Source organism: Lissotriton vulgaris, chromosome 1_1 (assembly GCF_964263255.1).
Source record: "Lissotriton vulgaris chromosome 1_1, aLisVul1.2, whole genome shotgun sequence".
In the NCBI taxonomy this organism is placed as follows: domain Eukaryota; kingdom Metazoa; phylum Chordata; class Amphibia; order Caudata; family Salamandridae; genus Lissotriton; species Lissotriton vulgaris.
In genome coordinates, this window is record NC_141685.1 from 813,267,838 (window position 1) to 813,295,724 (window position 27,887).

General features: G+C 47.3%; 1 protein-coding gene across 1 annotated transcript in view; it reads right to left on the reverse strand.

Annotated features, from left to right (window-relative positions):
• Positions 1-27,887, reverse strand: part of UCK2 (uridine-cytidine kinase 2) — a 119,437-nt gene that overhangs the window by 11,759 nt on the left and 79,791 nt on the right. Inside the window, exons 2-4 of the mRNA XM_086956975.1 lie at positions 20,619-20,778; positions 10,462-10,558; positions 4,895-5,037 (exon numbers count right to left, since the gene is read on the reverse strand). Coding sequence (XP_086813101.1) covers positions 4,895-5,037; positions 10,462-10,558; positions 20,619-20,778 — 400 coding nt within the window. The remainder of the gene's footprint in view (positions 1-4,894; positions 5,038-10,461; positions 10,559-20,618; positions 20,779-27,887) is intronic.

The following is a 27,887-nucleotide window of genomic DNA, read 5'->3' on the forward strand; positions in this document are numbered from 1 at the left end:
CAGTTTGAAAATTGAAAACTGTACAAGGAAACATTATTAGCATGTGATTATAGTGAAATAGTAGGCACATTTGATAGGGACCAGGCTCCGGTATGCTGTCGGTCCACTTCAAGGCTACCTCTAGAACACTGCTTAAGTAAGGAGAGCTTATCAGTACAAAGGCAGGAAGAGTAAAGAAATGGCTGGACACAAACACGGAAAGGAGGTTCTGCACATGCTAGAGCTGATGTCTTTTGATGTTCATCCTCAAGTTTAACTCACAGTATGAATTGCAAAGCAAAAGGGGACCCTTTTTGGGCAACTGATTTAGCATGGCACAAGATGGTGGGTGAGAACTGCTTCCCCCAGACAGTGGAAGCACACACTGCCTGCATTTCTCTGGATTGAGGGTTGAGATCTACACGCAGAGGTGAGGAGGACGCAGACATGGCTCCTTTTAGAAGTTCAAGGAAGATTTTATTTGCAAGGGGCTGCTAACTGGCTTTCTGAAGCACTGCCTTTAGGTAGACTGTAGAAGTGAGTGGTGGACTACATAGTCTCCTGTGCAATGTGAAGGGGACCACTTGAGGCACAGCTTTTAATTTTTTCCTGAATACACTTTCAGTTGAAATTAAGGTGCAGAAATTTCACACATTTTATATTGAGCCCTTACAGATCATCTGAGGGAGCTATTGGACCTAAAGTCCTACCATATGCAAATGGTATTTTCTTTCATCCAGCTTTGGTGAAAGCAAACATAAAAATGGATGCTATGGCTACATAATTTGGTGCAGCTGTGAGAAAGTCTGAATGTAACCAACTTGGCTGCCATGGAGAGGAATCGTATTGCAAATTAACAGAGGAAGTGAAATATTCCAAGGTTGCTGTAACTAAGGAGCCAGGAGAGCTTCCTAATCCACTGCCATGCATCCTAGGGTATCTACCCAGGAGGAATAGGGGCTAAGGAGGAGATTGACAAATCAGTCTCGACTAGCCACCAGTGAACACGTGGCATGGAATTCACTGAGTACTCCTGTTGGAAGGTAGCATTCTTCTGTATGGTTACCCCCACTTGTGCTTGATGGTAAGCGGTTTCTGACTAGCCTGATTGGGATCCTGCTAATCAGGACCACAGTCTATTTGCTTTCTCCCTTAAATTGGTGTGTTTAGTACTTAGGTCCATCCCAGAATGAATATTGGGGTACCCTGATCAGTCCCTATTATATGGTACTAAGCTACTCAGGACATAGGTATCCCAGAGGTCCCCCATGGTCTGAAGCATGCATTATGGCATTATGCCCCCATTGGAGGCCATTCAAAATGGAACTAAATGCCTGCCATTGCAGCCTGTGAAAGCTGGTGCTTGCACCAATTATTACTGATATAGGTTTCCTATATCTGGGGCCACTGCACCTAAAACTTATGTCACCCCTATAGCAGGCCTTTTCAATCCTGAAGGCATGGTGCTTGGTTCTAAGTGCGAGGGTGCCCCTGCCTGAGTATAACACCCCTACAGCGTACGGAGTCCATTCTCCTGGGTTGTAAGTGAAGCAGCCATATATTATATTGAGGGGCACTGCGTAATTGGTGTGGAGATATGATTCCAAGCACTGCAAGAGCCCTAAGTTAGGCTCTCCGTGCACCCGGTACCAGACTTCTTGACCCGGACAGCCCAAAATGGTTGCTGCCGACTAGAGACACGATTCTGCCCACCTGCTGCCGAGCAAAGCTTGAGCAGGAGAAGGCAGAACATTAGGCATCCTTTCACAGACATGATTTAGCCTGTTGTGGCTGGGTGGGTGGGTGGGTGCCCTTGGGAACGCCACTCAGTCTGCACGAGGGGCCCATTTGGTGTCCCCATGCATAATCCAGTTCAAACCAGTCGTTGGCTACCGCTCTGGCACGAAACTGGACATAGGGGTAACCTCCACCTGTCCAGCCCCTTCCCTGGGAGGGTCCCCTGAATCATCCCAACCATTTCCTTGGTGTACTTAAGGGCTTACCTGTGGGTGGGTCCCTAGATTCGTCATCGGACAAGATTCAGATCAGACAGTACTTCGTCTACTGTCTGGGCAGTCTGGAAGGGAGATGAATTAGAGCCCAAATGAAGTCCAGTCTGCTGAATCGTCTGTGCACCATACAGCAACCTTCCAAGGCCTGTGGGCATCAAAGACACCTGAAGGAGTCTCCCATGGAGTGAAGGAGTCACTCTCCTGCATTTGTAGGCAAAGCAACTAAGTCGACCGGTCTGCTGATCCGAGGCTCCTCCGGACTCCGTAAGGTTCTGAAACACAGGTGGTGGTGGTCCACAAGTCCCGAGGCCTGCCCTCTAGCCAAGTTGGAGGCCAGTATCCCTCGCGGGGGTACCAATAACCGAACCCCTGTGCACCGCGTCAACGTGCAGCTTTAAAGGCTTGTTGGTTTCCTTCCAAGAAGATCTTCGGGCACCAAGAAGCCCAAACTTCGAGCACCTCCAGTGACCAGAATCTTCCGCCACACCGCATTGTGGACTGAATCTTTTGGTGAGCCGCTTGAAGTCCTCTCGCGACACATGAGTCTCCAGCCTGTGGGTCTAATTGAGGGTCACCTTTGTTTCTTTTGGGCTCCCTTGATTTCTCAGGGCCTGCCCTGACTCCCCTGCTTATGATGATTCCCCTAGACCTTGCTGGTTCCGACCCTTCTGCATTAATTGCATTTGTCATGCCTCGTTGGTTCTCCCGCCAGACACCGACCCCTCAGCGCTAGACATCCGGCGTGGGACACCTCTTGCACCACGCCTGGTCCTCACAGCTGCAGAGTCACGGTTATGGTCATCCATCCTGCAACACCCGACATCAGAGAGCATTAGTCTTCCAAGTCTCCTGGTCACTCCTGAGTGACAGACTGTCCCCTCTGCTTGCAGGTACCTCTCATCTAGAATCCACCTTTGGATTCCACCGGACACTTTCTCTTTTTGCAGCAGCACTTTCCTGAAGTCCTGAAACTGCGGTTTCCGACACAACTCCACTCCTATGCACTTGGCTTCCCTGGTGTAGGTCACGTGGGTACCAGGGTATCCAAAGGTGCAGCAGCTCTCCACCCTTGTGTCTTACACAGGGTTTCTTCAGGGTCCCTATCTACTCACCTTGGGTGGTTTCTTGGCTCCCCAGCATTTCTATGTCCTCTCTACACTGTCTTGACCAGAGTCGTGGTTCTTATACCACTTTCAGTATATTGTTTGGTCCCCCCCCCTGGGGTCCACTGTATATTCTGTTCTATTTACTGTGTTTCTTTGCAAAGTATTGTGTGCAATGTTATTCTCTCCGGGTAGGGATATATCTAAACGTGTTAGAGAGTATATTATAATAAATACATATTTTTATAAGTACCTTGTGTGGTTCTTTTTCATTTAATCTATACTATAAGTTTGAGTTCTGGTAAAACAAGCTGCTTAACACTCCTTCTGGACTAAGCCTGAAGGCTGCTCTCCGCAACTAACACTTGGAGAGCTTCTAAGACTGGTGCAAGGTGCCCACTTACATTAGTGAACATCATAAACCAAGCCAGCTTCTCACAACTCCATTCTTTCCGGAAACATTAAAGACCTACTTAAAGGTTTATCAGAAATGAGGACAGTAATAATGTGGGTTAAACTGGAGTATTTGAATTAGTTAAGGGTGGGCGGACATTTCAGTTTCACCGATGTAATGCGCGGAGATTTGCCCCTTCCGCAAAGGCGGAAAAATGGGGCAAATTTCCACACACTCTGGGACGGAACGGAAGCTGCCCGCCCGCCTCCCGCCCGCAATATTAAACAGATTAAAGCCTAAAATAAGATTTAACACTTACCTTATCACGGGGTCATCTCTTCCTGGTCTATCGCGCCTTCTTGAAACTGCGCATGCACGGGAGCCTGCGCATTCCTGGCGATGAATGCACATGCGCAGGCTCCCACGCATGCGCAGTTTCAAGAAGAAGGCGTGATAGACCAGGAAGATGACCCCGCGATAAGGTAAGGGTTTTAAATCTTATTTTAGGCTTTAATCTGTTTAATATTGAGGGCGGGAGGCGGGCGTCACGTATCGGAAATTTGCGGAGAGGCACGGAAATTGGTTAACCCCCTTGAGAGAGTACTGTGAATAGAGCTCTCAAGCCAGTAAGTGAAGCTCTCCTCATCTTGCGCGGATGAATGCACTTAATTTTAGTCCTTTAGGAAACAATATCTTTGTTGGTGACGTTAGAACTGTTCAACCCAGTTTTCGTTCATCAAGAGGTTTTATGTGGAAAAACGACTACATGCCTGATAATTTCCTTAGCATGTGAAGCTAAAATATTTTTACTAATTCTGAATGTACTCAATATGCCGGTGTACTTAAGATGTATAATGCCTTTTTGTAATTCTAAATTAACTATTGATTAAAATGAGAAAAACAGAGGTCTATTCCAATCGGCATGCATCTAGTTACTGCAGATGGGAAACTTCTTAGGCTGTAGGGTTCACCCACCATCAGTTCATGTATAGGCCTGGATGGGCAAAACATTGAATATTAAAATGCTAAAAGTGAACCAACGAATGTTTGCATCCTTTGACGTGATGAAAATTAGAGAATAATTTTGGAAAAGAAAGGATTAAATCAAATGGATTAAGATTTAATACTTTGGTTAAGGTGAATCATTTGGAATACCTATGTGGCAGAAGATTTGAAAGTGGTGGCCAACATGTGGTAGGCCACAATCAGGTTGCACAGCCGTATGCACAATGTCATAGTAAGAGAGGCCAAACTTTAGAAACTAATCCAACTTGGCACTTTTGAAGCTCCCATCTTTATCGGAGCAGGTGCAAGACAGATATCAGAATACAACATTTTGTGAACAGGCGCTCAGACAGTTCACATCGCTTCTAGATAAATAGCAGAAAGGTATTGCTGACTCTTACCACGGCGGGACAGCCTAGTGTCTGCGTCAGTGTCCACAAACAGCTTCATCTGAAACATGTCGCGGATGTCCTGTACGTAGAAGGCCAGGATGCCCTCGAAGAGCACCACGTCCGCAGGGTACACGGTGATACTCTCTTCTTTCCTTATGCACCCCAGAAGATAAACAAGAACAAAATATATTTTAGTACTTTCATTTGTTTAGTAGCTAAAAGGTCTCCTTGTAATTACAATCAGATTGCAAGTGCTGCTGGCTCTCAACCCCACTGAATGTCAAGTTTGATGTGCAGAAATAAAGCAGTGGCGTGAACAGTCTCATTCCATGTTGCCTGAGCTTCCTATGCGGAAGTGGTTGCTAGGCAATCTCATCCCCCCGTGGCTTTAATACTGGGAAGATCTCCAAGCGCATGCATAAGATTGCAGAGTGAAGGTGCACCCATAACCACATTATAGGCTGCTGCTCGTTTATTGCTTCCTGTGTGCTGCATCACAGACCCTTGCAAACCGCTGCACCAGACCACACCACCAAGTATTTCAACAACTCGCATGAACACTCAAGTTCTACACGTCTGTGAACAGCCAAAAACAATCTTCATCAAGAGGTCTGGGTTTTCTGTGCGAACACATGCAGCACAAGCACATTAAACAGAGAACAAAAGGCAAACTGCATTGAAGGCTCCCTAGTTGTAAAAGTCCCTCGTGCAGTTCAATGTAAACACCGGAATGGAGACAACCTACACTAAAACAGCAAATGGCATTAGGTGAGAGAAATACTCAATTTGCCGATGACAAGATTTGGTTGAAAATGTAGACAATGGCTGAAACACGCTGGTTTCAGCAAAGCAGTGACAGAGGGGTGGACCGGAAGCTCGCTCTTTCGAGATTACAAGCAACGGGTTTGTGGACAGCTGCACGGTCAAACCCCAAGCGTGGAGGCCCTCCAGCTTCTGAGCACTACAGCTTCTGCAGCGCAGTCAGCGCTTCATTTGTGCCAGTGGTGGCCACAGGCGCTCGTTCTTGGGGACCGAGGCATATTTATCCGACTTTGACCAAAAGCAAACAGAAAAAGACAGAAATGTGAGAAAGAAGGTGGAAGAGAAAGATAGGAAAACCGTGACACGCAGGGATGAGCAGGAAACCACATGAGTGCAACAGGGGCAGGAAGCATGGATTATGGGAGAAAGGCAGGAGGTGAAGTCGAGACCTAGACAGCTCTGGTTTTAAGTAATAAGCTTTTTTTTTTTTTTTAAAGGAGGGTGTCTGTACGAAGGTAAGCATAGGCTGTAGCGCGTACCAGCACTCATGCCACAAGGAACCAGCACCTTCCGACTCGGATGACTAGCTTAGCCTCATTAATACAGGAAATTAATCGCTCCCCCACTTCTGAACCCCCACTCAACTTCCTCACTCCTATTCAGAAGCCACCACACCAAATCATGCTCGACCATAAATTCCAGAGGCCTTAAATATTTGGGTCAAACTACTTCGAAGGGCAGTATTCCGTTTCAGAGGCTGCAAGGCTTGGAAGTTAAATGGCTGCCAGCTGGGCATCCATGGGTAAGAGCTGGTGAGGTAAGTAGAGGGGTCAGGGAGAGAACCCCAGAGTCCAGTTCTCTGGACTGAGGCTGGCCGCTTGCCCAAATCCCAGCTGACTGAAGGTCAGACAGAGGGCACCCATTGGACACACCCCATCCCATCGCTGCAGGCCTCGTGAACCGCAGCGGGCTAGGGACACAGCGCTTGGATTATACCAGCCAGGACCTGAACTTGTGCACCATGACTGGAGGCAGAGGTTGGCACACAAGCGCAAAGTCTCAGTCCTGAGCCAAGCAATGCCCAGCAGCTACAAGAGTGACAGGCTTCCACCAGTAGCACCCTGGTCCCTGGAGTGTGCCAAGAATGGCAGAAATATCCCTCTTCCCGGAGTCTTTCGGGACATCAGGAAAAACAATGAGGAGTCTCGCTGGCAACCTATAAAAGATGCCCGCCCCACCCCGAACAAAATAAAGGGCAGGCGCGTATACTCGACTTTTGAGGGCACCTGTGGGGCTAGCCGATGCCAGATGCAGTGTTGTGGAATCAAAAGCTGTTAAGATTGCGAAATATGGACTTTAATAGAACATATTTGTTGACAGTACAAGCGCATCCGCCCAGGCCGCAGGAGCCCCGCCCGAGAGGAAATGGCGCACATTTCCTCTTTTCCCTGACAACGGCCACTGTGCTGTTTGTGTGAGCAGAGCAGGTGCAGCCGGACCACAATGGCTGCTTCTCCGAAGGCCTACAGAGGACCCTCACTACATCAAAGTGTGAGCTCTGGGCGCATGCAGCGCTGGGGGCAGGGGGTAGCTGAAGGGAGATAAGAGGGGTCAGACGAGCCCTCCACAGCGGGCCTCCTGATGCGTGCGCGCGCTGCACAGGCTCGCCCCCGCTCGGTGCCAGTAACCAACAGGTTGTATGCTGGAGGCTAGGGGTCGGGAATGTCACCACAGAAGTAAAGAAAGACAGAGAAAGGAAGGCAATCGATAGGGGGCGGGGGAAGAACATTAAATAAAAGACAAAGGGCCAGGAAAGAGAAAGGGCAAAGGATGCAAACCAGGCAGAGAACATGGAAAGGCCTTCAAAAGGAGACTATCAGGCGGAGACAGCCTTGCTGGCTGCCACAAAAGGTGCCCTAAAAGCATTTTACTCTGCAACAAGTGCTTTAAATGGGCAGGTGCTGGCCGGTACGGAGTGCCTGCACTTGTTTAATTTTAAAGGGAGATCACCTGCACTTTTCAGCACTGCTGCAATTACAGTCAATAGGAGTGGCAGCACTTCTCAGGAGCAAACAGGTACTCTATTTTTCCACTTAAAGCATAGTCTGCAACAGATGCCGGCCACTTGTTAGAGATGGGCACAAAAGGCTAGAAGTCAACCATGGGTGCTGCGGTCTAATCCCAGCAGACTGAGTTCTCTCTTCCAATCTGGCCATGTACGCACTGCAGGACGCAACCAGGGCCAATTTAAGGGCAGCACCTCCACAAATAGTTCCTTCATTCAGGAATATATGTTAAAGGAATGCAACAGGAACTGAGTTCAGGCATATTCATTTTCCTGTTAATTAGTATGGTCCAGTACTTTTCAAAACCTTTTCCTGGTTCTGGCACGCTGGCAGCTCAAGCAGCCCTCTTTTAAACATTTTTAAATCGTAGAATCTTGGTTACTGAAGTTGCACTAATGCTCCCAATATGCAGAAAGTACATTAACTAAATAATGCCTTTCCCCAATCCAGATCTCTACCAAGTCACCACACCTACCTTTCTAATCAAAGTTCAACTCATTATTTTTAGACTTTCTGCTGCTGCCGTCACATCAGCCACCGTGCACCAGGTTACCGAGCTTCCTGGTGCACAAGAGCCACACTAAACAGGGCCATGGTGTATAGTGAAGCAATTCTGCATCTCCGTGGGCCCAGAGTGCGCTGCAGTGCACACCACAGTGCCAACACTGGCTCCCCGTACATCAACAGCACAAACTTCCACAAACCAACTAGACACCTCTGCTCAGCAAGAGAGAGACACATCACCCCCCCCCCCCCCCCCCACCAGTCGTTGTGCCTTCTCCTAATGCGCTCCTAAAGCCTGGAAAAACAACCCCCTCATGTCAGAGCAGCCTCCTCAGTTCTTGAATTTTGCAAGAAACTGAAGACCTCCACACAGCCAGGCTCGGCCCATACAGCTCCAGCATCAGCTCCAGGATACCCTCCTGGGCAAGTGGCGAGCTATACAAATACCCATACCATAACAGCCGCCACAGTTCCTGGGCTTCTTTATGAAGGAAAATGAATGTAAAGGGTTCTCTCCGCTCACACAAGAATTTCATAGTGATAAAAGAAGAATGTTTAAGTGTGTACATTAGACCAACAGAAGTGATGGGTTAAGGTTACCAGTTCCAAAAGTAGCAGTAACGATCCTTAGACCGCACAGGTCAAAATCCCAAGTAGATTCTCAATATACTGTGCCCACTCCTAGAGTTAAGACTGCCCACAAATCTCAATATAGAACCTACATTTTTATTTTTATTTTAATACAAGGGCAAAACAGTTTCTCCTTGTTCTCATTGAGCATCCAAGCTTCTATTGCTTATAGTTATATTCAATATTTAGATCCCAATATTCATTTGTAAAGTTGTTCATTCTCCTGCATTACTACTTTATTTATGTGCAGTACGTGTTTTTCCTCGACTCTATAGTTGCATTCTCTGGGGTGGGCGCCATCTTGAACAGCCTATCTACGAAAGGGGTAGGATTTTCATGAATAGGATGTATTCACATTTTAGCATGAAGTCTGGACTAACATTTGGGAAATTTCGAATCGGGTTTACAGAAACGTGTCTTGTACACATTTGAGGTACGAATTAGTTTTTGTTTAAAAATAGACAAAGTATTTAATATAAAAAATGGGAAAGGTTTTAAGAGACAACAACAAAATGGGACTATGGTTTTAATTTTTATTTTTTTAAGTGCTAATTAAGTTTATATGGAAATTTTTAGGCCCAGATGAAGTCCCTATAAAGGGATGAAACCTGTTGGCCGAGTCTGCTAAAAGATGATAGGAAATCGATTAATAAAGGATTTTGTTTGAGAAAAATATTAGCGTTTTTTAGACCTTAGAGTGAGTAAATTGGCCATTTGGGCCCCTGGAAGCACGAAAATCACTTTAAACAAGCTAATTTTAGCTCTAAAAGTGACGATACACAAGCAAATGTGATATGTAGTTGAAAGATGCAACAACAAACTCTACAAGGGGAATTCCGGACCCAATCATTAGATGACCGAATAATGGACAACATGTGAATCCAGAAAAGATTCACACTGAAAATGGTCCGCTTATAATGCTGCGATACCGCAAGACTGTGGCAGCAAGCGCACAATAATTTTTTTTTAAATAAATTAAAAAAGTCATTAATGACCAGTTACATTTCATCCCTTTTTTAGCACACAGCAGACCACATACCCATGTTGTGTCCAGGTGCATAAGGTATCGGACTCCGGAAGTTTTGCAGTCTTACTCCCATGAAACAAGGGTTTTTTCAGAGCAGAAAACTCTGTTCAACTCTGCGGGGCTACTTGAAGTTACTTTTTGGACTGTCTATGTACCCCCATTATCCTCTAGGGTTTACAGCCGAAGAGTCTTGTCCTGGGATGGTCTTGGGAGAAGAAATAGGACGTAGTGGGGGCCGGCTACAAAGAGTGCACTGTTTAAGAAAGATTCACAGCAAATCAAGTGTCTTCATTTTACGAGAAAATTCAATTCCTGCAATTTGGGAGGTATGCTTTAAGTTGTGCAGAGAATCAAGGCAGAGTTATTGAATTCTGTAAAGCGGGGACTTTGCGCACTCTCCCCCCCCACGTCATGTGTTATCTACACCCTTTACTCTCAGCCCTAACCCTAGCCTTTTTTGACTTAGGGCTGCAAGAGTCTCTCTGTATAAGTGAATTCCCAGAGGGTAGCGGAAAGCCCCATACCATGTCACTAGTGCCGGGGACTCACGCCCTGCAATCAACGGCAGGGCCAGGTGGGCTTATTACCGAGAGTGGGCGACAAAGTCGTACACTGGGATCTGAACAGTCTTCTCCTCCATGATCTCCCGCAGCGTCTTCACGATCAGCTCGTTGTCGAAGGCATCTGAGGAAAGGGAACAAGGAGCCGTGGTTAGTGGCACGTGGGCATGGGGGGAGATGGGTGGATGACCATATACTGTGTATGTACTTTTCTCAAAAGTTCAGCGCCTGACAGTCGCCACACAGTCACTCCCCGGGACACACAACCAGCAACAAACCCTGCAGTCAGACTGCAGAAGCCTCCAACCGATCACATCCTCAACAAGCATGGCATGCAGAGCGGGTGGGTGTGCATTCCAGGCAAATGCCAAACCTATTGGCTTTACCACATCCTACTGCTCACACGCAGGGGGCTACTTTATTTCAGTACTCCATAGGAGAACATGCCTTTTCTTGCTCTTAGTGCTTTTCCCCTCTACTTGCACCGCCCCCTTTCAACCCCCTCCCCCTCCCCCCACCCCCGCGCTGATGAACACAAATGAAGCACTTCACAGAATGAGTCCTAGGGCACCAACATTACCCTGCTAAAGCCAAACACTCAACTTTTTAATTTGCCAAAGAGCACAACATTTGCCTGGTGAGAGCCTGCAGCCCGGTTACTTCATGGGTCAGCTGCATACATCTTTCTGGTTACAGACAGTGGTAGACCATTTGCTCTGCATTCCTGGACTGTGACAACATCGCAGCGGAGATCACGATGCAGCAACGGCACACCCACAAAACGATATTAAAAGCAAGTTTTGGAAATGCCCTGGTCTTGTTTATTTTGAGAGAAAAGTGGCATGCGTTTTTTTGATTTACTCGTCATGCTTCATTTATACTTTACTGCGAGATGCAACTGGCGTGCAGTGCAAGTAACCACTATTGATTTAGAATATGAAAGAGTAATCCCGGTTCACGTGAGGGCATTGGAAAAGGCAGGTTTTGCTCCACGCTACCCAAATTATGGTAGGTGGATAGCCAATTGTCATGACGTTCCACATCCGATTTTTTCATTTTTCTATGTACTTCTAAAATGTAAATGCTTAATTGTAGAATTAATTCTTTGGACAACAGAAAATATGAAATATATCGTAGCCCAGTTTAGGCATCTTTGGCACTTGCTGTGTGTGTTCTCTCAAACCCTGACGTAACGTCAAACTGCAGATGGAGGACCTAAGGCTCCAACAGGAGGTCTACCTACCTGCGGCGTCACTAGGGGGGTGCGGGGGGTGCGGACCGCACCGGGTGTCACCCCATCATGGGGGTGACACCAATCTGTTTACGCTGCTGACATGGCACCTGAGTGGCCTCGGGCGCTGCCGAGTCACCGCGACCCCGAATTGCAAATGACAGGGAAGGAGACAGTCCAACAAATATTCCAAGACTCCAGTCGAATAACTGTGCTTAAGGGTCTGAAGGGTAGTCGCGCTGTGCTGATGTGCGGTAGTACCCCGGCCGGCACTGCTGGAGTTCCGAGAGGCCAGTACCTGTGGGGGTCAGTGGTTTCTGCTTTAGTTTATTTTGCCTGCCTGCAGGTCTTGCTGGGTCTTGTGCACAGGACGGTGTTTTCGCAGATATTACACCAAAGTGGCGGCTGTTTGGCGCACGTTGAATGATTGTGCAGCATTTTGTTTTATTTGCTGCGCTACAAGTTTAAAAGCACAATCGCCATCACCTGTACCTTGCAAAACATACTTAGAGCGTCTGCTATAGCAGGCGGCAGCTTTCACACACCAGCGATCGGAGGGTGCAGGCAGCGAGGGCAACTGACCTATCTATACTTAATGTGGGGCAGGGCACCGTGGCCAAGACTGCAGAAAAGGGGCATTACAATTAATGAATGGAGCCAGGAAAGTGCTTCTTTGCCTGGACGCTCCAGAGACGTTTTTTTTTTTACAGCACATTGCTCGAGCAGGTTTAGCTGCACCTTCCTGATCACCGTGTCTGGCAGTAACTAGACCAATTATATACATTAACAGCGGCACGTGGACAGCTGTGCTTGTGTCCCGAAAGGGGTGCTAAAGTCAGCCAGGGTCGATGGCAGCTTACGGCGTCCTTTCGCCCTCCAGGGACGCCTGCACAGGGGCTCTGGATCAATAAGGCCTCTTGGTGCTATTAGCATACAGAGGAAGTTTTATAAAGTGTCAGTCCAAACACCTGGAGTAGCGGAAGTAACATCATACACGCTTTGATCCCAAATGATGCCACATGGCTAACCCGTTTTACCACGGTTACCTTTTGAGTGAGGAAGAAAAAAAGTTTACTAGAGGAACATGGAAAATGAGACAATGGGAAGGAGGGAAAAAGCAAGAAAGAGGATAAAAGGGGAGAAGAAAGGAAAGAAAGAACATGGACCACACCACACGTTCACAAAACTGTATATTTTATGAGGATAATCTGAGCTATTGCTTTTTACTAGGTTAGTGCCCTTCCATTTCTACCACTTTACAGCAGTTTTAAGATCTGAGTTTTTCGTTGCCCAAATGGGTGTAATGTCTGTTATTTATATGTTTAGTACTTCTTCATTGCTTGATGTTGCTTGCGAGAAAGTGTCACTCATAGTCGTTGAATGTCACTCATAATTACACTGCAATTATGAAAATGTCCCACATTAGCAATCGGAAACCTTGGCAGCTATGGTACTGTGCCTTCACGAGTTAGACCCAGTACCGGCTTGCACAGATATGAGCAGGGGGGCGGGGTGGTGGAAGCCGACAGACTACGGGTTAAGTAATATTACATTTTATTAAGTCGTGAGGGGGTGACACCATGAGTTACCCGCACCGGGTGACACCAACCCTAGTGACGCCACTGCTACCTACTATAAACACTGCACGGGTGCAAGATTATTCATACAAAACAAGGCCAAGTCTCAAAAGCAGTGGTAAAAGCCAAAAAACGAAAATTCTGAAAACAAGCATACCATTAATACAGATGTGGTGCTTAAGGCAGAATGCAGGAGTGTGACCAGCAAAGCACAGATGTGTACTCTCCCCATCACCGATAGACTTCCCAAAATAAATCAAATTATAATGTCCTGGCCATTCCCAAATTATCATGTATTTGCATGTTCAGAGTCTCCAAAAGGACTCCTCAAATCCATAACCAAGTATTGCAGCAAGGGTCCCAGGTGTACTACAAGCAAGGGAAATGGCTCTCTTTAGTTTAAGTGGGGTCCGAAAAAGCCATTAACTGGCCGCAGTTTGCACTCCCAGAAGTGATGAAATATTCAGGTGCCTTGCAGCAGCCAACCTGACCACTCAGCAGGAACTAGAGCAAGTAGCCAAAAACAAGACCCACATGTTGCCCCAGCTACCTAAAGAGGAGTTTGAAGTCTGCATGCAGATGGACTGGTTGCCACAGAAGGATTTTAAAGCCAGTAGCACATTCTGCGCTCTTATGTTTGTCGATAGAAGGGGCCATTTAGATCAAGAAACAAATGTAAGAAGGATTCGTACAAGTGTATTTTTCAGCCTGTTCCAATGCCTGGGTTTTGACAGTGCAACTGTCAGAGACCTACTGTTTACAATACACAGAGTTGGTTTTGGGGCTGTCAACCATTGGATTTCTCTAAACAAAATCTTTCAGCCAATTGGCTTGAGACTTTTCAGGTTCAATCTAATGGAATATTCATCCATCACCTACTGCCCGTTTGGATGTACACTTCCAACTCTACCCAAGTGCTTGCACCGAACTGTATGACCAAGTACCGTAGAACCATTGCCATTTTGGTCCATTATTGAGGGTTTCCTCCCGTTTGGCTTGCTATGTTCCTTACCCCTTCTTCGCTTGTGAGCTCCTTATTCACCTCAACCGCCAGCCATTCAAACCTTCCACCTGCCCATTCTTTTCATTGGAGGAATTGGATCCTTTCACCTCCTATTCACAGGACTCCTTTTTAGGTCGAGCCTTTACCATTCCGCAGGAATGGGAAATGGGGAGAATTCAAGTCGGCTATTTTCTCTTCAAACCAAAGGGCTTTCAGCCCGCGGTTTTCATGCAGTGCCCGTCAACATGCACGCGCATCGCATGCAAGCCCAGCCCAGTCCTCCCCTCATTCACGCCCACCCACCAGGCTCTCCCGCCCCCATCAGGCTTCTCTCCCAATCCGCATGCAAGCCCAGCCCAGTCCTCCCCTCATTCACGCCCACCCACCAGGCTCTCCCGCCCCCATCAGGCTTCTCTCCCAATCCGCATGCAAGCCCAGCCCAGTCCTCCCCTCATTCACGCCCACCCACCAGGCTCTCCCGCCCCCATCAGGCTTCTCTCCCAATCCGCCTGCCTCCCCTCGCGCATTCACGCCTCCCACCAGGCTTTCCCGCCCCCATCCGGCGTTTCATTTTTTTGTTTCTGGTGCACGTCGCGTTTCTCCTGTCCGAGTGCTCGCACCGCTTCCACCGCCTGGCTGGCTGCTCGCTGGCTCCCTCTCCCTCCATTCATGGTTTTTCATGCATGGCAAAAATCAATCGTGTTTATCAACATCGTGAAAGGCGTCTGCTTTCGTTTTGCACGCGCGCCCTTTTCTCGCGTGCACCTGGGTCAGAAAAGGACGCCATGCTTCTTCTGTCGATTGCTTTGGAGGGGTGGGCTGTGCGCTGCAGCCCCCCACCCCCTTGTTTTGCAGCGCACATGCCGCCATTTGCAGCAAACGGTTCGGGTTGGCCCGACAGATGGTCGTGTCCGTTGTGGTGGTGGTTCAGTCCCCATGTTCCGTTTTCTGCTCCCATGTTGGGATCTATAGACAAGCATTTTCTGTACGCATCTGCAGAATACGCGACTGAGGTCCACGAAAATGCTAGGAAGTGCCACGCTGTATCTCAGCGCTCAGCGTTGGTATCTCCTTTTCAAAAGGAACAAGGCAACGCGGGCAGAATATTCAAGTAGAATTTCAGCCTCTCGTTAGTTGTGCTTTTATCGTTTGGCTCTCTGTGGCCGCTTCTTAGTCGTCTGGAGCAGAAATGCCAGTCTGTGTCCCAATTAGGTCCTGGGTCCTCACCCTCAACCCCTCACTCACCCTCACTCGCCCTCACTCGCCCTCACTCGCCCTCACTCACCCTCACTCACCCTCACTCACCCTCACTCACCCTCACTCACCCTCACTCACCCTCACTCACCCTCACTCACCCGCCCTCACTCGCCCTCACTCGCCCTCACTCGCCCTCACTCGCCCTCACTCGCCCTCACTCGCCCTCACTCGCCCTCACTCGCCCTCACTCGCCCTCACTCACCCTCACTCACCCTCACTCACCCTCACTCACCCTCACTCACCCTCACTCACCCTCACTCACCCTCACTCACCCTCACTCACCCTCACTCACCCTCACTCACCCTCAACCCCTCACCCTCACCCACCCTCAACCCCTCACCCTAACTCACACTCACTCCTCACTCACCCTCACTCATCCTCACTCACCCTCAACGCCTCACCCACCCTCAACACCTCACCCAAACTCACACTCACCCTCACGCTCACTCACCCTCACTCACCCTCACGCTCACTCACTCTCAATCACCCTCAACCCCTCAATCACCCTCAACCCCTCACTCACCCTCAACACCTCACTCACCCTCAACACCTCACTCACCCTCAACTCCTCACCCTCACACTCACACACTCACACCCCCTCACTCACACTCACACACACTCAATGACAATAACTCACACTCAGACTCACACACCCTCACGCTCACACACCCTCACCATCACCCCCCCATCACCCTCACACCCCCTCACTCACACTCACTCACACTCAATGACAATACCTCACACTCACCCTCACTCACACTCAACGCCTCCACCTCAACTCCTCACCCGCACTCACCCTCAACACCTCAATCACCCTCAACACCTCACCCTCAACACCTCACCATCACTCACCCTCAACACCTCACTCACCCTCAACTCCTCACTCACCCTCAACACCTCACTCACCCTCACTCTCACTCATCCTTACTCACCCTCAACACCTCACCCTCATCTACGCAACGCCACTCATCTACTAAAAGACACTCAACGCCACTCATCTACTAAAAGACACTCAACGCCACTCATCTACTAAAAGACACTCAACGCCACTCATCTACTAAAAGACACTCAACGCCACTCATCTACTAAAAGACACTCAACGCCACTCATCTACTAAAAGACACTCAACGCCACTCATCTACTAAAAGACACTCAACGCCACTCATCTACTAAAAGACACTCAACGCCACTCATCTACTAAAAGACACTCAACGCCACTCAACTACGCAACGCCACTCAACTACGCAACGCCACTCACACATGCAACGACACTCACACATGCAACGACACTCACACACGCAACGACACTCAACTACGCAACGACACTCAACTACGCAACGACACTCAACTACGCAACGACACTCAACTACGCAACGACACTCAACTACGCAACGACACTCAACTACGCAACGACACTCAACTACGCAACGACACTCAACTACGCAACGACACTCAACTACGCAACGCCACTCACACTGCCAACGCCACTCACACTGCCAACGCCACTCACACTGCCAACGCCACTCACACTGCCAACGCCACTCACACTGCCAACGCCACTCACACTGCCAACGCCACTCACACTGCCAACGCCACTCACACTGCCAACGCCACTCACACTGCCAACGCCACTCACACAGGCAACACAAATCACACAGCCAACACAAATCACACAGCCAACGCCTCACACACAGGCAACACCTCTCACACAGGCAACACCTCTCACACACGCAACGCCACTCACACACGCAACGCCACTCACACACGCAACGCCACTCACACACGCAACGCCACTCACACACGCAACGCCACTCACACACGCAACGCCACTCACACACGCAACGCCACTCACACACGCAACGCCACTCACACACGCAACGCCACTCACACACGCAACGCCACTCACACACGCAACGCCACTCACACACGCAACGCCACTCACACACACAACGCCACTCACACACGAACAACGCCACTCACACACGAACAACGCCACTCACGTTGCCAATAGATCGCGCAGTACGACAGGTGGAACTATTACAATGGCAAATAACAATGCCTTTCACTGTTGTTATCATTTAGAATACATAAAGGGCTTTGTCATTTACACAACCAATAGCTCAAACTTTCCTACTGCGAGACCTATTGGCAACGCCAGTGCTTGTTAGTGTAGCACTCCATAATGGAGCATTGGTTTTATTGCTCTTTTTGTATATTGCTTCCTCTCCTCAAATGCTGCTCCCTACAGCGCCAGCGTATTCAATGCTGCTCCCTACAGCGCCAGCGCATTCAATGCTGCTCCCTACAGCGCCAGCGCATTCAATGCTGCTCCCTACAGCGCCAGCGCATTCAATGCTGCTCCCACCTCACTGTAGACCATCTCATCCACTTTGGTCTCCATCCGTTTTTTTTTGTTTGTTTTTCTTTTCTACCCTCTGCCCTCGCTTCAAGTTTCTCCGATGCTACGCCTGCCCAGTTCCAGTTGCACCTCTCACTTCCCACTGGGTCTGCCTTTGCTCCCCTCCTGAAGACATTTTTCTACCACTGTTTCTGGGGCCCAGCAGTTACCATTTACTGCCAGGCTGCTCTTTTTTCATTAAGCGCTTTAGCACAGTAAACTGCCTCAAGTGCAGTCTGCCATCTCGGAATGGTACATAAAATAATATGAATAAAATAGTAAGCGCTTCGTTCCTCAGATACGCAAATTACGACTTCTTCATTCGCATGAGTCATCACACATGCACACGCAGACGGAATGATGTCACCACCAGCAGTGTTATGACTTACTCCAGCAGCTGTGCATACACGTCATCGCACTTTTTTGCTGATGCTGTGCAAAACTGACAAATAGTATTTGCAAAGCAATTAGTTCGAAAGGGTAAGACCTACTTACTTTGCCAATGCTCGTTTAATAAAGCCAACATAAAGACTATATCCTCAGTATGCGAGACATTGCTGCGTGCCAAGTTGCAATTTCCCAAACTACTTGCTCTGGTTTGAGCCAAAGCACAGCCAGTCCCTCTAGTTCCAGTTTCTTTTTGATCGGACAGGTCTGATCACAGGGCAAAGTGAAGGAGGCTTACTTACCATGCTGGGAAAGGTAAGCACCTCGCTTCCGGGATTCCAGTCCTCACCCAAGGTGGCCTTAAGTAGCTTGGAAGACCCACACAGACCATGCATAACAAAGGATGGGAAAACAACATGACCCACATATCAGACCGACATACCACAGTCTGCTCAGTACCTCCACATTCAACAGAACATCCAGAGACCACTGTGTACAAACACACAGACACACACCAAAACAAAAAGTTGGATGATATACAATGATCGCTGACAAGAAGCCTCAAAATTGATATATTAAAAAGGTGGCATCTGGAAAATCAGTAGGTTTACAACACGATAAAATGTCAAAGACATTTCAAGACCCTTATTGATGGTGGAAATTTGGGTCACCATTTCTGGTGGTTCTCGATGCCCCTGCTACTAGGACACCTTCATATTGCAAAGTAGTGTTTAAAAAAAAAAAAAGGAAGGGGGGGACCGACCGATACACATGAAAGCAGGTCTTGTACATGTATGCACTTAAGGCCTAGAAACAACATCCCCCCCTATCCACCAGGAATCTCCCAACGCGGCTCCAATGTAGGAAAGAGTTGAAGAGGACTAGTCTCTTTAACCCCTTCACTGCGGCAGCTATTCCGCCGCAGTGCTAAGGGGGCGGGGCGGCCACACGGCAGGCGCATGCTGGTCATGGAACCGCTCCGTCACCAGCCGCGGTTGCGCTGTGCTCATGACGGAGCGGTTCCGTCACGGCCCCGCCCGCTCAATAGAACGTTCAGTGCAGGCACGGAATCCGCGCCGCGCAGGCGTTCAGAGCGGGCCGCGACGGACCCGCTCCGTCATCAGCACAGCGCGACCGCGGCTGATAGAGTGGTTCCGTCACCAGCAGGGGAGGGGTTAAAGAACTCTGCATCACAATTCATTTCCCATCCACAGTCCAGCTTCTATTACTCATTGACTTTATGCTCGTTTTTCACCCTGTACAGCGCTCTACATCTTTTTGTCTACGTTTGCGCTACAGAAATACCACATGCATACAAGCAAAAACAAACAACCCTATCGTTCGAGTCTTCAAACATTCCCTGCGGCGCCTGTAACCACACCATTAAAAATAGACATCACCAGGAACCTTGCTGTGCTTATAGGCGTGGCGGTGACTGCAAATATCAGGGGGAAAAAGCAGAAACACTAAAAGGCATGCCAGCACACGACCACAGATGTTCACATCTGCAAGCTGAAAGGGATTACCTTAAGGGCTGGTCTCAGGGAGCAGTCTCCACTTAGGAATCACTAAAAAGTTCAACAGAGCCTCTGGGCGTTCACTAAAAACACATACACACGTGATTCTACAGTCACCATACAGAGAGTTTTGCAGCTAAAGAAATCAGTAGATGTACAGGCATTTTATAGACTAAGAATACCAAAGAACTACATGCTCAACACACAGCCCAATTTTTTTTTTCAGGACACAGGGACAGAGTCCCAAGTCTTCTAATGAGAACGGCAACATGTTCTTCCACAGGTGCAGCAGGCCAATCGGATCATTCAGTACTATGGAAACAGTCTTGCTATCCAAAGGGCCGATGGATTAAAAAGCTTAATCTGCCAATCAGAGGGCCCCATTTGTTTTTGATTACGGCGGGAAGTTCACTGAAGGTCATACGAGAGGGAGAGGAAGAAAATATACTTCCCGACCAGCGCAAACCATGTCATTTTGCTGAAATGATTAACATTGGGATCTTTGCACTGACGCAGAAAGTGAAATAAAGGCGGGCCTACGAGTGCACACATGGGAAAAGGTTGATCCAGGAGTCTGCGTTTTATTAACTTAGGGAAGCCCTACCCAAAGAAAGGTAACCCATAACCGAAGCATCCCTTCCACCAAAGGCCACCTCATAAAATGAGACCGCAAGGTACTTTAGTACCTCCAGTGATGCCAGGCTCATGTGCAACAGCCTGAACCCAACATAAGTGCTTTCTGCGCCTCTTTATGACCTCATCTTCCCTCACCACCCACTGCCCCTGGCCCGAGCCTCCAATGCACAGCACTCACCAGGATGGTCGAAGTTGAACTGGCCCTTGAGCGCCTTGGCCTTCTGCTCTGCTGTCAGCACCTTATAGAAGCTGTCCTGGCTCAGCATCACCACCTGCTTCTGCCGGTGATCCACCTCGTTCTGGCCCAGGAGCTGCACGATTTTTGAGCAGACCGAGGACTGCAAGAGAGCAGAGACCAGAGGCTGTTAAGAGATGCGTGAAACACCATCTAGACACAGGTGAAATTCTTGAAAGCAGAACCCCTTTTCTACGATCCAGACTATGCAACATGTTTCTATAGTGCTCACTTCCAGATCCCCTGCAGCTTTTTCATGTCCTATGTTTTTTGGCATTTACATAGTGTAAACAGACACAAAGTCAGCGGAGTGTAAAAACCAGTGTTCTTAACCAGTCCTTATGTCACTTTAATCATCAAGCAGAGAAGAAAGGAAGTAGGCCAGGACAAACTTCGATCCCTGGGTTCGTGAGGGTGCAGACGGATGCCTCAACCCTATGTGCCATCCTATCAGCATAGCAGTATTCACTATAGATGTTGCACCCAAAGGGGAGGGCTGGGTAATGCTGTTCAATTGTCAAAAAATTGGAATTATGGAAAAACGAGAACATTTCATGAAGGACAAAAGCGTAGAAGCAAACCATTCATAGAAACAATTTACACAGCATGCAACTCAACACCAACTGACCTGCTGGTCTTCCGTATGTAGATGTATTTGCAGAGCCAAAAAACACAGGATAACTATTGGGAGGTTACTTCTCACCACTGAGGTGTAGGTTTGGTGATGTACACCACTGCAGTCCCATAAATTTAAGCCAACCAAATAACCACAAACTCCCTCCTCCCCCGGCCAGCAGCTACCATCCAGTTACACACCATTGAACACGACATAAGGCCAACAAAATCTTCTGAACAACTTAGAGGGATATCACTAAAACGGCACAGCAGAACTAACTCACTCAATCACTAGAGCAAGGCCGGGCTCTTGGCTCCAGACTTAATTCCAAAGATTATAGTTTATGGAGACCAGCTCCTGAGCACCGCAAAACTCTTGCCCAAAAGCTACCAAACAACAACCCTCCATTTAACACCCAGCACAAAGGCCAACAAACACTATAGGCCTCTGTGAATGCAACACAATGACATCACAGCCAAAACCACTTCTAGTACGACGTGGGCCTGGGCAGGCCTCAAGATCAATTCATAAGTTTACGGCACCAGGTGAATACCTTACAAGTGAACTCCCCCCAATCTCACCCCTGCAGCAACAGCCAGTCACCCTCTATTATACCGGACAGGTTACAGAAGAATAAAAAAACTACCAGGCACCTACATGCCAAGAAGACTTGATTCAGACAAGAGACTCCAGATTTTGTAAAATTCAAAATGGCATCTACCGAGGCCGTTTCAGGCAGAAAACAGCCAAACTAAAGCCAATGAGGGAAATACATCCTCTTGATCATTTCTTTTAAATCTCGCACTTGCTGATAAAATGCTGGCATATAGGCGTGCATTACACAGAAACGTACCAAAGCAGCTCAGGAGAGCCCGCTCACTTGATATATGCCAGAGCCAGGTCCTTGGTTCGAGCCAACTAGACCATCTCTAGAGCATCTTTGGCATCGGTCAGAGTGCTCTGTACCAGCTGAACGTGGTGGAAAGGCAGTTGCACTGTGACCAGAGGCAGAAAGCGGGGTGGTGGAAAAAACAACCATACGGCGCGACAGCGGCTCTGTCTTGGTTGTAGCAAATGTTTTCTGCAAGGAATAACTTGTGTAGAGCCCGATCAAGGGAATATCAACATATTTCTAACCCCAGGCAGAGACCTCCGCTCGCAGAGATTTGCCTCCTCCGCGTAGAACGCAAATCTCCGCAGCGAAACGGAGTTGGCAGGCCCTGCCTCCACCACCCCTATATTAACAAGTAAATCTACATTACTTACTAGTAAATTAAAACCACTCACCTGGCATGCGGCGTCCCCGGGCTGCCCTCCTCCTCTTCCTCGCTGTCTGGGTAATTCTTTGTGAAAACAGAGCATGCTTGCACATTTCTCGCAAGAAATGTACATGTGCAGGCGCGCACGCATGCGCAGTTTTTTCAAAGAATTATCAAGATGGCGAGGAAGAGGACGAGGAGGGCAGCCCAGGGGCACCACATGCCAGGTAAGTGGTTTTATTTTAATTAATGTAGAATGGTTAATAAGGGGGGGGGGGGTGGAGGCAGTTGGCGTAGCGCAGCGGAGTTCCACAGAATTTGTTTGCAACTCCTTGGACCTCCGTGTAGCCCCGCTACGCCCAAGGTTACATATTTCCTAACAGGCCTGATTCTAGAGGGTGGGCCAGGCCCTCCTAAAAAAGCCCTGTGGCACACCCAGGGCCCATTCACAAGCGGAAAACAATCTTTAGTTTCTTCACTTAATGAAAAAATTAAAACACAGAATGGGACTGCAACCTCACTATCAAAGCCTAACTGTGTATGACGCCAATGCGTTGGGCTACTGCAATTGCCTGGCCCTGCCACTGCGCAGCAATACAGGTAGCTGCATTTTTAGGAACTTTTGATCAGTTTAGCTAGGAACCACTTTGTTAAAATCTGCAAATTATGCAGCAATTGACTATTATGTGGCAAATCCATAATCATGCGGAATAACCTACAGGCTCAAATTGCATAATTCCAGTGGCCCGACTCCTATCACTATATTAAGAAAAATAAATAAAAGAAAACACAACTCACAACGGTTAACGTTTTGACTGTCCTTAAATGAAAAAAAAAAACGGGCAACGTTTCACTAATACAACACAGATAAATAATGGGAAAGAGCGATGCAAGTGCAAATTATCCAAAGAAAAGCATTGGCAACAATATCATGGCAGCACTGGCAACATGAGCTGCCGCTGCCCTGCCTACTCTCAATCTCAAGGTGCTTGCAGGAGGCAGAGCTCGCTAATCTAATAAAAAGAAATTTAAAGAACAAACATCCTTTTCTGGGGAACCGGTGAGTGTGCATTTATTCTCACAACAGTCTCTTATTTTGTCACAATAGACCAAAATGGATTATAGTCTGGGCCACTGGAATTATGCAATTCCGCAGCCACAGACTTTTACGCATACTAGGTCATTGCCACATAATCCATCATCTGCTGCATAATTTGGAGATTTTAACTAAGGGTGGGCGAAGTTGGCGGAGTACCCTTACGTGGAATTGTGCGGAGGAGTTGAACAATATCTCAGCTCAGTAAAAATGAATATAGCAAGCAGTGAGAGTGATGATTTTGGGGTCCTCCCTAACCTAGGGAGAAAACGAAGCAGATGCCTTAAACACAAAGAGTAAACAATAAAATGATTGCCTGCGCACACCTGTCCTAGATACTAAGTACTCCGTGTGTGAAACTAAAATATGTGTGCTATTCGGTTGGAAGGCAGCCAGCCTAATTGAAAGAACAACTTCTGGTGGAATCACCACTAGTATACCAAATGCACAACAAGTTATAAAGTATATCACTGTAAAGACATTAAACTGTGCCTAATTTGGGTCAACAATAATCAATCAAGGTATACACTTTTTGAAAAACTTGATTCTATTTTATGTATTCATATACATTGTCAGTAATCAAGAAACCATTCAAGAACTCGGTATTTACTTGTACCAAAACACAATCGATATAACGCTACTGTTGTACAAAGTTAAATAAACATGACTGTCAGTCAATTATTTGCACATTTGTAACATTATCACAACTTAAAGAAGGCCCAATCCATTTCGGGAAACTCCCTTCTTCAGGGGCACTGTGGAAATAATAAACATGGAACACTTTGTCAACTCTTTGTATATAGCTGAATTTTATAAACATGATATTACTAGATACGTCTAAAAAAAGGTGATTGGAATTTACTGAATAGCAGTTCATAAGACATTCTGAAAGTGTTATAAATTACATTGCGATGTGCCTGATGGACTGATTGCTAGGTGAAGTAGAACAAAGGTATGCAACAAACGAAAAGAGAGTTGCATATAGAAAGACCACCACCAAAGGTGTCTAGTGTTGAGATGTGTTCTTGTTCCTTTAAACGTGTCATTGTGCATGATAAACTGATACCACCTCTGTGGAGATTAAGACCCCAAAAGAAACCTGTTGCAGCACTCTCACTGAGCATGGACGTACTCACTTATGAATGAAGTTGTGTGGCAACTGTGTTTCCGTGTTGAACAACTGCGTCTATGATATTCAGAAATACGATAAGATGCTGCTGTCAGCTGTAATGCAACACCAAGAGCACATCATGCTGAATGTTTAGATGGTGGTCCCATCCTCCAAGGACCACCCCAAGCACAGTTATGGGCAAAAATGCAATCCCAAACAAAGGCCCTGAAAAGCATTATGGGACGAGTTTCTTGAGTGCAGTGAATATTATAGTATCCGATATCAAAACGTTCCTGGCTCTCACGGCTCAGCTGAGAGATAATACTTCAATATTCACTGCACTCTAGAATCTCGCCCCATAATGCTTCGCCAGGTCTTTGGTTCGCATTGTAGGACGGGACCACCACCAAATCGTTCAGCAGGACATACTCGGTGTTCAAGGTATCTGCTTGGTCCTCCCCCTAGGTTAGGGGGACCCCAAAATCATCAACTCTCACTGCCTGATATTTTTCAAAGCTCACTTTGTGAATTGGTTAAATGCTTTTTAGCAAGTAAAGTTAAAGTGGTTTTATCAAAGAGTTATGGGTGCAGTAGCTAACTCCGCTAGGTTGCGGAGTTCAGGAGTTTATTGCCCAGGGTCTTCGCTAAGCTTTATTTACTGGTCACCTTTACCTGCTTACCAATGTAGTTGCGCTTCAAATTGAACACTGTCCAAAAAAGGTTTCACCCTAGTAGTATCATGTGTAAAACAAAATGTCAAAAATTATACTGCAATACCAACTCACTTTACGCTGCAAAATGTAATCAACCCCCCTGCATATTTGGTCAGCCCTTGCTGCATAATTCCAGTAGCCCAGATTATAGTGCTGCTAATACTCCTCGGGTCCTAAACAAATAACAGGAGAAGAAGAGTGGGAGGTGGGAAGAGGGGGAAGGTGAAGCAGAGAGACGGAAGGGTGAGGCAGAAGGGAGAATAGTGAGAAAAAAGGAGAATGGTGAGAGGGAGAGAAGGAGTGGGAGTCAGAAAGAGAGAAAGAGAGGAGGGAGAGAAAGGGTGAGAGGAGGTGGAAGGACAGAGAAGAGGGAGTGGAAGAGAGGCGTGTTAAGTGGAGAGAGGAGAATGCAGTGGAAATAGAAAGGTGAAGTGGAGCAAAGGTAGACATAGAAGGGCACAGCACTGAAATAGGTGGATAAAGTGAAGAGAGGAGGAGGAACTGAAGAGAGCGAGGTAGGAAGAAGTAGAGGGAGAGGTGAGCAGTCCAGCATGGTGAAGTGGAGAGAAAGGAGGGTGAAATCGGGAGAGAGGAAGGGTAGACAGTGTGAAAGGGTGGTACGAGCAGAAAAGATCAAGCCCATAAGTTTAAACATTTAGAAAATTATAGTCTAACTCAGTTTAAGCTTTTGATTTCTGTGGACCCCCCCCCACACTTAATCATTACTGGAACCTGGGGAGGGGAACCCTGCTAAATTATTCTGGAAGCCGGGAACCCTGCTAAATTATTCTGGAAGCCGGGAACCCTGGCCTAAGCATTTCTATACATTTGCACTGCAAAACAATACAGGCACAATATGTGAAGAAGCCTTCAAATAAATACACAAAAAATGAAATTTCATTTAAATCCCCAAATAGAAAAGCATCAAACTTCCATTCAAATTAAAAGGTTGATTTTATCAATGTAATTGATGCCACTCACGGTCTATATTATATTCAGTTTGAAACGCTTGCTCTACTACCACACAAACGGAGGATACCAATGTAAGTTTTCAGCCTCCAATTTCAAATTCCTTTAATTTTACAGAACTCTACATTTTTCTTCTTTACCTACACTTTACTAATCTATTGACATTTATTGTTCTAAGCACTTACGGACCCTTGACCTCCCCCCTTGTGGGATTTGCCAACCCCCAGGGGTCTCCGAACCACAGGTTAAGAATTACTGGTCTCACACCAATAGTAGACAGAAGCCAGTAGTTTGTATGGTTTGCAGCTCACACCCATACCAGACATCCAGAGTGCCTAGACCCAGCTCTCAGACACCTGGGAGTCTCTGGGCAACCACATTTACCTTCACAGCCCGCCTATGCTTCTTCATGGCCCTCCCAGATCTTATATCCTGGAACCCAACCAGTTTCCTATCCCTGCGTTGGTTCCGTGTACGCTTCGCATTTGCACAAGCTTCCAATACACGTTTTAGAGTAAAAAAAAGTCAACAGCTTGAAACATTTAAAACTGGGAATACGTCACTAACTTGAGTCATCCGCCAACTCAACTCCGAAAGACTTTCCAAACCACAAATTTATGGCTTTTCCACCTCCAGTGGTTATGCTAACAAGGAGAAAGTTGCAGAATGCTTAATGCTCCAGGACCTCTCCGTGGCCGCCTCCCTGGCTGCACATGAGAGAAGATACATTCAATGTGGGTGGGCTTGGTGTGTCCTCCCTAGTGGAAGGCACAGGCCGGACCACAATATTATGGCAAGGCTTGCCTCATTCCCTTCAAAGTACCATAGTAGCATAGTAGGGGATGTTGCTGACCTCTTCTGGGAACCTCCTGCCCAGAGCACCCTTCCTATACTACTGGACCCTTCTCTGGACAAGATGGCGGCAGGATCAGCTGAGGAGAATTTTTATTTACAAACCAAAAACTGTATGAAAATATGGTGGGATGAAGGAAAGAGCTCCCTGACCAGGAGCACAGGAGAGGAGGAGAGGATGTGGCGCAGCGGCCAGAGCTGCCGACTCAGGAGCTGGGGATCCCAGTTCGAGTCTCAGCTGAGCAACATTTTTGCAATTCGGGGCAAATCACCTAATCTTTCTGGGTAATAAATTGTGCTGTATAAATCTGTTAATTTAAAAAGTATCACACAAGACGAAAAAGCAGAAAGCAAAACTTAATGGAAACGGTTCCAACGCGTATTTTAACAGTATTTCGGCTGCGGGAAACTGATAAGAGAAGCAGACGAGGAACAAAAATTGGTAAATGCAGGGAAATATGCTACAGCCAATAGAAATGGATGACAAGTAAATGGCAAGAACAGGAACCAATGAAAAGCCAGGATAGCAAGTCCCTTTGAAGATATATATTAAAAACAATATATTTCACACATGCACAGCGCAAGCGATGTCCCGG